The 13,073-nt window shown below is 37.7% G+C and overlaps 1 protein-coding gene across 1 annotated transcript in view; it reads right to left on the reverse strand.

Annotated features, from left to right (window-relative positions):
• The window catches only part of LOC149122751 (uncharacterized), a 22,808-nt gene extending 9,967 nt beyond the window's left edge, over window positions 1-12,841 (reverse strand). The window contains exons 1-5 of the mRNA XM_089311267.1: window positions 12,429-12,841; window positions 7,699-7,813; window positions 7,357-7,530; window positions 4,707-4,813; window positions 2,577-2,711 (exon numbers count right to left, since the gene is read on the reverse strand). Coding sequence (XP_089167393.1) covers window positions 2,577-2,711; window positions 4,707-4,813; window positions 7,357-7,530; window positions 7,699-7,813; window positions 12,429-12,658 — 761 coding nt within the window. The 5' untranslated portion in view covers window positions 12,659-12,841. The remainder of the gene's footprint in view (window positions 1-2,576; window positions 2,712-4,706; window positions 4,814-7,356; window positions 7,531-7,698; window positions 7,814-12,428) is intronic.
• Window positions 12,842-13,073: the final 232 nt, after the last annotated feature.

The raw sequence follows: 13,073 nt of genomic DNA on the forward strand, positions 1-13,073 counted from the left end.
GTGAGATCCCAGTGAAAAGAACAGGTCATCAAAGAAGGAGGTACCTTTCTCGGAAGGGAGGAGAGAACTTCCACTTTGACTATGACCTTGTCTAAATATGATCAGAGTTGGTGAACTCAAAAGGCTTCCATAGCCTTGGCAACTCATGACAAGAGCCTAGGATGATTACTGCTACCATAAACAAGAGTGTCAATTTGTTAAGTCAACAGCAGGAGTCACTGTGCATTTACCCCTCATGTAGGATCTCTGTACTTAATGTGCTGTACATTGTGATTAATGCTATAACTAGTACTCAAACAGTATTTTTCACTTTGTGTTTCTATGTGGGTGCAAACTGTTGAAATCTTTACCTAATATATGCTAAACTGATCTTCTGTATATAAAGAGAATTGAAAATGAATCTTGATGTGAATGGAAAGGGGGAGGGAGAGGGTAAGGGGAGGGTTGCGGGTGGGAAGGAAGTTATGGGGGGGGGTGAGCCATTGTAATCCATAAGCAGTACTTTCGAAATTTATATTCATTAAATAAAAGTTAAGAAAAAGAGTAAGGATTTTCCTATGTCTTCACTAGTAGTTATAGAGATTTAATGCGTTATAAAATATATAAATGCTCAATGAAATGAAGCAATGGAATACTTTGTTCTTGAAATTTACTACTGAAACTATTTTGGAATCCCGAAGGAAAACTGTAGTGTGTTTTTTCACTGTTCAGGCTACAAGAAATGTCATTAGTTTCTCATTCTGGCTATTAGTTACTCCATACAGCTGTAACCATAGATACCTCATCTACTTAACATATTGCAGTTACATGCATTTGTAAATATATCACTTCACTAAGTCAGGGAACACAATTGATGTGATCATTCACACTAAGGGTACTAAACTAAGAGCTGTCAAGTACTGGCAGACTATTACTATCCCTGTTAAGGATTCAAACTCTGAACCAGTTGATATTTCCTAGTGTGATGCTTAACGTCCCTGTTCAACTCCACCTAACTTGGAAGATCAAACTCCACTTTATTACATGGTTTCTGAGAAGTTATGCATGGGGCTTAGCTCACTTAAATCCATATAACATACTTTAGATTCAGAGAATTCTCAAGAATGGCTTGTTGTGAGGCAGAATTTAAAACTACTTTGAAAATCTGATATAAAATGCACATAATTTAGAAGATTTTCATTTTCACTAATACAGCAAACAAATCACCTTAGGTCCAACACATACTCTGGAGCACAGTAACATACATGGGACATTCCACAAACCAAGAACTTATGTGCCCAGAATATAAAGAAGCCTTAGGGTACATATCTGGTGCAAAACATTAAATAAACTCTCATCTTTTCCTACATTATCTGAATTTGTCTGACAACAGAATGGTACCAAGTAGAAACTACTAGCAAAGTCAAGAACCTTATAAAGAACACGTCATGAAGGTTTAAGGCTAAGAAGTAGATGCCACCTGAGGTTCTCATAAATAGCCTATTTTTGGCTACATACATGCCAAAACCTAGGAAGCCAGAGTGGGGTGTTAATACTTTGTGGACAGTGACTGAGTATATAGGCATATGTCAGTCAACAAATAGACATTTTAATCTCAGGATATAAGTGCACATCACCACGAAGACTGGGGATCTGGATCAGTAAAAGAATCCTGGTAACAAAGGTCTATCATTACTATACTGCAGGGGAAGCTTCCCTAGCAACATGGAAGCAATAAAAAATAAGAATTATTAGAACCCCATCTCTCTGATGAAGGAAGATTGCCTTGTCAGGCTTATGGAACTTCTTGGCTTCTTGTAAAACTCAAGAAAAAGAATTTAAGAGGCAGCTCCCAGGACAAAATATGAAATTTCCTGCTAATCTGGACACTGAAGGCCTAACCAACTAAGTAGAACTAGGAAGGTGTGACACTGTTTGGAGGGTCATGGCAGGGGTTGTATTATGAAATGATATGGATAATGTGGGCAGCCGCAGGGATAAAGACCTTCAAATCTCTGAGATAAAGAATTTGTACCCCTCTGTACTTCTAACTAGCCAACCTTTCTCTTTGGTTTCTTTTTGTTTTAAAGATTTATTTATTTACTTGAAAGTCAGAGTTACACAGAGACAGGAGAAGCACTAGGAGGAGGAGGATGGGGGGAGGGGGAGAGGGAGGAGGAGGAAGAGGGGGAGGAGGAGGAGAGAAGGCTTCATCTGATGGTTCACTCCCCAGTTGCCTCAATGGCCAGAGCTGCACCGATTTGAAGCCAGGATCCATGAGCTTCCTCTGGGATTCTCATGCGGGTGCAGGGGCCCAAGGACTTGGGCCATCTTCTACTGCTTTCCCAGGCCATAGCAGAGAGCTGGATTGGAAGTGGAGCAGCCAGGAATCAAACCGGCGCCCATATGGGGTGCCAACACTTCAGGTGGCAGCTTTACCCTCTACATCACAGCACCTGCCCCTCTGTTTAGTTTCTGACTGTTGAAGTAAAGGGACTCACTGCCATTCCAAAAACTGTGAGAGCTAAGTCATCTGAAAACATGAAGTACGTACACCTCAACTTCATGTTGATTACAATGTTAGTATAAACACTTACATACTACGTTTTTGAAGAGCATAATCCCTAGCAGAATGTCCAGCAATGTCTTCAGAAAGCACATCAACCCCTAGTTCAAGAAGCATGTGTACTATGTCTTCCGTATTATACCATCCTGCAAACATGAGGGATGTTCTAAAATAACAGAAAGAGAACTTCATTAAAAACTTCAATGAGGCTACTCAAACAGCTGAGTGGCTCTATTTTACCAAGTTAATATCTTGCCTATGTATATGTGATCATTTACTTGTATTAATGGACATAAGCATCTTGGAATATCAAATGCTCATCTCCAGAAATTATCTCCAGGCTTAAAGAGAAAGAAACAAAATAAAGCCTCTTGTCTAACTGGGGTATTCCATAGAAGTTACTAATTTGAAGTCTTTAAGGGATAGTAACACCATTGAGATCACTTGTTTAAACCAGGCAGTTTTAAGTGAAGAATTCACTCTTACTTCCCCAGTTTTAAATATTAAATATATCCCTGTAAGGTAAGTAAAAGCTATCTGAAAGCATAAAGCTCTTATATTATATGGCAATAATAGTCACAGCAGTTTCAGTTAGCAATGGTGACAACCACCTGTAAGCTACTGAATTACATTTTATATATGACATTATATACAACTACATCTGAAAGATAGGATACATTACTATCCCACTTTCACTTCAGGCTAGATTTAATAGTTAATGTTCCCAAGGTTGCACACCAAACAGGTTGGACATCTGAGAATTAAACCTTGTGCTATATGTCTTTTCTCTTTCTCATTTATTATTTGTCGTCATCAAAGGAAAAGCTTATCTAAGTACATACATGTCTTCCTTCTTCCCATACTAATTACAAATAAAATTATAAGGATCAGGCATTTAATCTTGGTATTACGACACCAATTAAGAAGTCCCCTTCTCATATCAGACTACCTGGTTTGATTGCCAGATCCAGCTTCTATGTGTAGCCTCCTACTAATACAGACCCCGGAAGACAAGACATTAGTTATATTCAGCTTAGATAATTAGATTCTTGCAACTACATGAAAGTCTTTATTGCATTCTTAGCTCCAAGCTTCAATCTGGCCCAGCCTGAACTGTTGCAGGCATTTGAGCAATGAAACTGAAGGGAGAGAGTTCTAATTCTCTCTCTCTCTCTCTCTCTCTCTCCCTCCCTCCCTCTCTGTTTCTCTAATCTCTCTCTCTCATAGAATTTTTTAAAAACCATGCTTTTAAAAATATCAAATATCAAAATAAAGCAGAATGAAAAAACTGATAAAATCATACTATCTGCTAATAACCACCTACAGTCGCTTAGGTGTAACTTAACATCAATATACTTTGAAGAAAGAAATTAACCAAAAAAAAGTCAGCAAAAAGACAAAATGATTTTCGATTCCTATTTATGTATACTACAGCATTTTTAAAAGTAGAGTATGTGGGCACCGGATTCTGTCCCAGTTGCCCCTCTTCCAGGCCAGCTCTCTGCTGTGGCCAGGGAAGGCAGTGGAGGATGGCCCAAGTGCTTGGGGCCTGCATCCCATGGGAGACCAGGAAAGGCACCTGGCTCCTGCCTTTGGATCAGTGCGGTGCACTGGTGGCCATTGGAGGGTGAACCAACGGCAAAGGAAGACCTTTCTCTCTGTCTCTCTCTCTCACTGTCCACTCTGCCTGTCAAAAAAAAAAAAAAAGAGTAGAGTACGTAGGAAAAAATTTCTTTAAGATTTTTTATTTATTTATTTGACAGAGTTGGACAGTAAGAAAGAGACAGAGAGAAAGGTCTTCCCTCCGTCGGTGGAAAAATTTTAAAAATATTACAGAATGTTTAAGAAGCTCAATAGTGACTTATATTTATTAAAACAGTAAAACTAAAATGAATAACCTTTCATTAATATCAGACTATACAACCAAAAATCAGATTACTATTAAAATATATCAGTCACTATCATAAGAGAATATGACCATTCCTATGTAGCTCGTTGTGTTGGACAGTATGCATAATTGCTTTCCTACCAGATAGATTTTTATTGTTACTTTTCATTGTATCTCAATAATATACTAACATTTTATTTCATATTTCTGACTTGAATGACTTTATAACTGATAAACATCACTTAGTTTAAAATATAGAATGCAATAATTTACCTGTGTAGATTATCAATTGCGAAAACGTCTGCATTCTGTAATATTAAAAATTTAACCATACTTTCTTGGTTTTGTTGAATAGCCACTAAAAGTGGTGTGAGGCCAGTCTGTAAAATGATTCACAATTCACATTATTACATACTTCTCAACAGAATTGAACATATTTCAGATGACAATGCAAACTCGGACATCAAATGTGGAAGGTAAATTAAAGGAGGCTCTTTCTTCCCACCCTGTGCTTCCACATGTGCTGCACATTCCTCTTAAAACTCTCCTCTCCACTGCCTCATTGCATGGAACCTACTCATCACCAAGACTCACTCCAAACAATTGCATTCCAGGGTTCATTGCTTCCATCAAAACACTCACCATGGAATATAACAATTATTTGATTGCATGCAATAAAAACATAAGGTCCTCTGGAAGGCAAGGGCTACATGTTTTACCTCTGTAGCCCTAAACCCTAAGACATAGTAGTTAATATTTCAAGCATTCTTATTCAACTGATGACCTCAATTATTGTCCCAAGAACAGTGTTTCTCAATACATATTTCCAAGAACATTTACTATTGCACAAATTATATACTGTCCACCAACAGAAAAATGTCATGATCATCTGTTTGAGAAATATAACAAAGCCATGCATCCTGTGTTCCCCTAGGTGGGGAGAGAAGCAAACTGGAGGGTATCTGCCTTTTAAAAACAGGAAACCTTCTGTACAGCATACAACTCAGTAATCTGAGCTTAAGGATCCCTGATTGGAATCCTTCAGATAATCCTGACAGTCAGAGGTGTGCATCAGTCTCCCAAATTTTATATTTTGAAACAATTTACAGAGGCAAACTATACACATCTCTGCACCATGTTCAGTCGATTCCTTTGAGTCTTTGTATCAGCTGGCAATGCATTTCCAAATGATTTTGTATAAAGCAGGTATTAACATGTAATAGCTTCACTTTTCTTAGCATCACCTAATTCACAAAAAGAAAGATCAGGCCCAACATGTAGTAAACAGGGCACACCCAATATACCATTTTCCAACAGTTAAATAACCATCCATTTGTATTTAAATCTGACAGGTTTTAGTCAAATGGATATTTGAGATACAGGAATGTTGAAACTGAACTATTAAAAGAATGTCCATCCATATTCTTAACACTACCATGACTTTCAATTTTAAGTCTGCCATAGTGATTATGTGTCAGCGCTCCATGAATTCAACACAACAAGATTTGATTGTGTATCCTAAAGCTTCAACGAGGAAAAAGGTTCATAATTTGCTCTAATTCTAACCATAAAGCCCTACTTGCAATATACATTTCTTTGTAAAACTATCCATAAGCGTTATTCTGTAGGCTGAGAATTATTAGTATTATCTCTCTTTGAATTTATAACTACAAAGGAAGAGAAAGACAGATAAAATCAGAGGTTAGTATTGTTGGAATGTAGCATCCATCAAACTCTAACTCTTCTCAAGATTCTTAATAGTTTTTGAGACCTAAGAACTTACACATTACAATTAACAGTTTGGTGGTTCTTAACAAGGGTTTTATCAGACTCTCAGAGATAGGTTTTTAAGTATACATGTAAAGACATAGTAAGATTTACTGAAATAAAATACTCTTGGGAGAGACTAGACTTGTAAGTTTTTCCAGGTCATTCTGATATACAACTCCAGCCGAGAACTGGTGCAGCAGAAAACCACCACTTCCATCTCTCCTCTCACACACATCATTTGGAGACTTGACCAAAACGAGGAATGAGTAAGAGACACACACACTGAACATCCCATCTCATTTTTCTTGAGTAGGAATAAATCAACTAACAGGAAATTCAAAGTCCAACTTTGATTTATTTGTAGGATCCTTTTCTTCTACTTTCCCACAAAGACATTCTCTATTTGAGAGCTGAGTTTAGACACTTTTCCTCAGCAGCTCTTCCTACCAGAATAAAATGTCAATCATTTGTTCTTCCCTCTTGTTTTCTACATTCATCACCGCCTAGTCACTCCAAATATGGTTCCCCAAAGCAAATTTACAACTTATTAATGATATTAACGAAAGTACAAGTTATTATACTTTCAATCAAAGAATGCTTGGTCTACACAAAACTCAACAAAAACAAATCAAAAATCCCATCTCCATATTTTCCCTCAATTACCTAATTTACAAATGTTTCATTCTTCTATCCTTTTCTCTTGCAAAGTTTCCCAGTTAACCCTTGACACTCTAAGCTAACTTTGAGATAAATAAACTTATTTAGGAAATTGACAGCAACAGCCATATTTCTGTTTACTACAACATGCTTTTTTCTTGAGTTTTAAGCAAAAGCTTTTGTCAAGACAAAATTGGACTTCTCCTGTTTTTGCACCACTTAGAAAAAAGTAACTGGGAAAATATCCTTGAAAATATGTCTGACCTTTAACAAATTCAGTGCTTTCATAAATACTGGCCATAAATGCCTCTCAGTCTGTCCTTTCCAGTATTTCTGCAATGGTATCAATATTTAAACTTAAATCTTGGACAGTTTTCATAAAATATCTTCATTCGATGCAGCTTGTACTCCCAAATATGAGAAACTGCTTCTATACATGTCAATGTTTTAAAAATGTATTTCCAATAGTCTAAACATTAAGTTAGATGATCCATACCTCATTTTTCTTTTCGATATCTGCATTGCTGGAAAGCAGCTTTTCGGCCATTCTTGTATTTCCTCCGTAGGCCGCATAGTGGAGAGCAGTGTTGCCAATTTCATCCTCAATATTTGGATCAGCCCCATGATCCAATAAGAGTGTAGCACAATTCTCAGCGGGACACTGTACAGCCTGCCAGTAATACACCAATCATAAATTGTAACTTCTAGAAATTCAAAGAAAAACTCCCCATCCCAATGGTTTCACCAGTTAGTCATATATAAATAAAATAAATTCATTTTTTATTCTAAGTATGTAAACCAAGCCCTTCCTATACTGGGATGGTTGGGCACTCTATACCTTTATCAGCGGTGTTGCAGCCCTTTTATCTTGCGGATCAAGTAGACATCTTCGGCTTATGAGGAAAGCTACCATGTCTTGGTGGCCTTTTGCACAGGCCCAGTGCAGAGCGGTCCTATAGGAAATTATATTGCACAATCACAAAACAGGCAATTTCTCATGTAATTGTAAGAATAAAATAGCATATTCCCCTGCCCTCAAAACAAATGCTTTTCTTCTGAACAAAGAACTTTATCATCTCTTCTTGTCACTAAACTAATGAAAGAGAAGCCTATTAAAGAAAAATAACATGATCAGTACATTAACCACAGCTTGGTTAAATCCTACTTTAAGTTATGACTAGAACTTTGAGTATCTCAATTTCCTGATTAAAAGAATGGGGAGAAAAAGAGTAGTTGTCTCAGTTTACCATTGTGATGTTTAAATGAAAATCTATGTAAAATATTTAGAACAGTTGCTGACACAACTAACAGCTCAGTAATTGTCAGACGTAGTCATTACTAATACCATGACTTAAAAACAGCATTTTTATTGAGTAATATAATTATCCTGACTTTCCATATATTCTTGAAGCATTAGAGAAAATATTATATTTCACTGACTCTTTATATGCTCAATGCCTCTCACTTTATCATTTCTCACATTGAAGTGCTGCTTATAATTCATTACTTTTCCCACTGTAATTGGCAGCATTTAAAAATTTAGCATCTATTGAGATAATTCAACGGTTCTATGGTTTTCTTCTTTGATTTCTTAAGGTGATGTATCAGATTTATTAATCTGTATATGTCAAAATGTCTATGTACATCAGGGATAAATCCCATTTCATCTGGGTGAAGGATTTTATTAGATGTGTTGTTGGATTCCATTAGCTAGAATTTGTTAAGGATTTTTATCTGTGTTAATCAGTGACACTGGTCTATAGTTGTCTTTCTTGGTTGTTAACTTTTTTTCCTGGTTTTGGAATAAAGTGATATAAACATTTGAACCAATGGAAGAGATTACAGAGCTTAGAAATTCATCTATGCATCTACCATCAACTGATCTTTGTCAAATGTGCTACAATCACTCCCTGGGGAAAGGACAGTCTCTTAATCAACTGGTGCTGTGGAAATTCGATTTCTGCATGCGGAAGTAGGAAACAAGATCCATACTTTATAGCTTTCACAAAAAACAACACACAATGGTTCTGGGATCTAAACCTAGGACTCAGAACCATACAATGACTAGAAAAAAACATAGGGGAGACACCATAATTCATTGGCATAGTCAGGGACTTCTTGGATTAGACATCAAAAGCACAGGGAATAAAGGCAAAAATAGACAAATGGAGTTAAATCAAGATAAGAAGCTTCTCCACAGTAAAGAAAACACTCAACAAAGTAAAGAGGCAATCAACAGAATGGGAGAAAACACTGCAAGCTATACACTGGATAAAGGAATAACATCCAAAATACATACGTTCAAGAAACTCAACAACAACAAAACAGAAAATACAGTTAAGAAGTGGGCAGGAGGTTTAACAGACATTTTTCAAAGCATGAAATACAAATGGACAACAAACACATGAAAAAATGCTCAGGATCGCTAGGCATCAGGGGAATGCCAATGAATTCCACATTCACCCTAGTTAGAATTGTGTTCATCCAAAAATCAAAAAATACAAAAAATGCTTGTGAGAGTGTGGGGAAAAGGTACCCGAATACACTATTGATGGGAACATAAATTAGCACAACTATTAAGGAAGACAGTCAGAATATTTCTCAAAAATATAAAAATAGATCTGCAATATGACCCAGCTATTCCACTCCAGAGAATTTACCCAAAGGAAGTAAAATCAGCATATGAAAGAGTTATCTGTAACCCAATGTTTATAGTAGCTCAACTCACAACAGCTAAGATATGGAATCAACCCAGATGTACATAAACTGATGACCACATAATGTGTGCTATGTAACCATGATGGAATACTATTTAACCATAAAAAATGAAATCCTGTCTTTCACAACAATATGCAATTGGAGATCATTAAGCTTAGGGAAATACACCAGTCCCAACAAGCAACTAAAACATTTTCCTGGATTTGTGGTAACTGACATACAGAGTACAAAATAGGCATATGAGTGAAATCGACATTTTTAGATTTGATTGCATATAGCCCTTATCTATATTCCTGAGAAAACATTGTTTTTCCACTTACTACTTATTGAATTCTTTATTTAGTGGAAGGTTAAGCTTGTGATTACAAAGTAAAGTGAAACTTGGTCATTGTAAAAATTAAAAGAAAAATAAGAAAGTAGGAGAGAGGGTGGGAGTCAGGCAAGGAGGGAGGGTAGGGTGGGAAGTACCATTATGTTCTTCACATTGTATATATGAAATACATGAAGTGTGTTATCTTTATATAAAGTGTTTTTATAAAACAGAAAAAATGGCTCATTGATACCTACTGATCACACAATCCATGGTGCCTAACAATAAGCGCAAAATAGCATATAAAAACACATTTATGGCAACTCTAGCCATATGATTGGCATTAAATTTTAGTTTCTAAAAGTTCTATAGTTTGGAAGAGACAGCTAACATTACAAACATGTTTAAAAACAAAGTAATTCTTTAATCTCAATAATATTAAAAATTTAACTAGTGTCTACATCATTCTGGAAATGACAAGATAAAGAAAATTTCACAAGAATTCAAATACCTATAAGTGACAATTTTAATCACATTTTGTTGGCTAACACAGTCCACAATTTGTGTGTATGTATAAACACTTTTCTCACTTGTTATACAGATTGCCTACATATTTGTATTTCCACATGCATCTGTGGGACTCCCCACCTTTATTGGTCACCTATCAATGCAATCTATGAATGTGCCATAATTTATAGGTCCATTATGTAGGTTCTTCTTAACATATGGCCATTTTAAGCAGTTATAAGAGAAACAAATGGCATGCCTACCTCTAAAAGTTATTTTAAAAGAATGAAATTGAAGGGTGGAGGGCATATGCATTTTTCAAATGTGACACAGGGGGCTGGCACTGTGGTGTAGCAGGTAAAGCCACCACGTGCAGTTCCAGCATCCCATATGGGTGCCAGTTTGAGTCCCAGCTGTTCCACTTCTGATCCAGCTCTCTGCTATGGCCTGGGAAAGCAGCAGAAGATGGTTTGGGTCCTTGGGTCCCTGCTTCCACGTGGGAGACCCAGAGAAAGCTCCTGGCTCCTGCCTTAGAACTGGCACAGCTCTAGCCATTGTGGCCAATTGTGAAGTGAACCAGCAGATGGAAGACACCCCCCCGCCTCTCTCTCTCTCCCCCACCATAACTCTTTCAAGTAAATAAATAAATCTTGAAAAAAAGTGACATAGTACTTAGAGCCAAATTCTCAATATAAAAAGTCACAAGCAATTTGACCTTTACCCCTAATATTGATATTCATTATCATAAACTATGTGGATGGAATGTAGCATTTCATTCATCTTTCAAATTAAATTCTTTTTCTCACCAGAGACACTGAATACTGTTTTCTATGTCCACGGATCACTTGTATACCTACAACACATACATATCCCAATTTAAAATTAAGTTCAGCGTTGTTTTCCGGCTTTGCACAGATTTCTGTAAAATGAAGATCCATTTTTTTTTCACCTGAAATATACTTGTTGTAAAAATGTTTTGAAGACATATTGTTTTGTTATTTTCATCCAGATACACAGGAAGTTTTATTTTTATTTTCCTAAGCAAATATTCAGAGTAATTCCTTAAAAACTGCTTATTTAAAAGGCAGAGTGAAAGGGAGAGGAGGAAAGGTACAAAGAGCTGCCGTTAACTGATTCATTCCCCAAATGCCCACAACAGCCAACAACGGGCCTGGCCAAAGCTCAGGGGGTCAGATCAGAAGCAAAGTAGGCAGGACTCCAACCTGTACTCAGCTATGAGACACCAGCATCCAAAAGCAGTGACTTCACCCACTGTGCTGAACTGTTCACCCCAGAATGTTTGCTTTTGACTTCAGTCTTAAGTCTTTGGCCACTAAAAAATTTATTGCTCCACATTTGTGTTTTGTTCTGAAATTTTTCTCACATTGTTTATTTACAACTTTTAATTCTACCAGAAATTTAGCTTTGTGTTATAAAAATCTAGTTTTCCTCCGTTAAGAAGTATTTCATGTGTAAGTAATCTTTGTTTTCTTATGAATATTAAAGGTAACCAGTATCAAGTTCTAAATTTTTTTCATGTTTTTGGATTTCCAATTCATTTGCCCTTTCAACTGTCAGAAACCTGATTAATTTCTAAAAACAGCACATGTTTACATTTAAAGCAGCACCTCATTACTTGCTACATTACAAATGAGTGTTAGCAGAGCAGTAAATGACAAGTAGAATGTGTAACTCAAAATTTTTAAACTTTGATATTTTTGTTTGGCACATTAAGACTGATAAAATTAAAGCTCACTTTTTGGTAAAAATGAGTTCTCTCATGCCAAGGTTTCCTTCTACAATCCCACGTACACGCAGGTGTGAACTGACATCAAACGGGTATTGGGTTTACTCAGACTTTAACCCAGGGGTTGAGAGATTATGGAAATTTTCTTGTTATCTTTTTGATCATGTGTATCACAACGTGGATCTGGACTTGTGTACATAAACATGGACTGGTGTCCAGGGAAGCCAGCAGGGGAGCCTGGGGCCAGGGCTTCCTGCACTGGGCCCTGCTGTCCACCCTCCAGTACCTGCTCTTGTGGTCCACGTCATCCACACCGCTTCTTCTACAACCCAGGATTTTCTCCACTGCGGCCACATTGCCCGTGCTGGCAGCTCTGTGAATGGCACCAAGCTCCCAGTAAAGCAGGCGGTATCCAAAGTGCGGCCGCCTCTTCAAGTGTTTTTTCTCGAACTCAGTAACAGTCCAAGCAGGCTTTCTCTCAAACTTCCTAACAGACCAGGAGAAAAATTTCTCCATAAGGAAGGCTGTCAGGGGCTTTCAGCCACCTCTGCAGCAAAATATGCAGAAATGCGGCAGTCTGGCCACCATGTAACACAAGAGCTTCGCGGTTTCTAACCTCTCTGCTCACAATAACTCTCCAACAACAACTGCCGTGCATGCGCACCAGGCTAAGCCCCGCCCCTTCCGCTCCCGGACATTCCTTCCTCTTCCTCCAAACTCCGCCAAGAAGCCCCTCCCCCTCTGAGGCGGCCCCTGCACTCACTCCTGGTTGGCTGTGAACCCGTCCTCTGGGCCATGGGCTGTGCTGCTTGCACCACTTTCTCCTGAGGCCTGGACTCAGCAGAACTAGGCAGAGGGAGGAAATGGGAAGGGAGGTGCCCCCCAGGGAGCACGGCCGCCCCCTCCCAGCAGGGCAGCCCCACAGCTTTCC

This window comes from Oryctolagus cuniculus, chromosome 13 (genome assembly GCF_051225735.1).
Source record: "Oryctolagus cuniculus isolate XC-2025 breed Fujian yellow rabbit chromosome 13, ASM5122573v1, whole genome shotgun sequence".
In the NCBI taxonomy this organism is placed as follows: Eukaryota; Metazoa; Chordata; class Mammalia; order Lagomorpha; family Leporidae; genus Oryctolagus; species Oryctolagus cuniculus.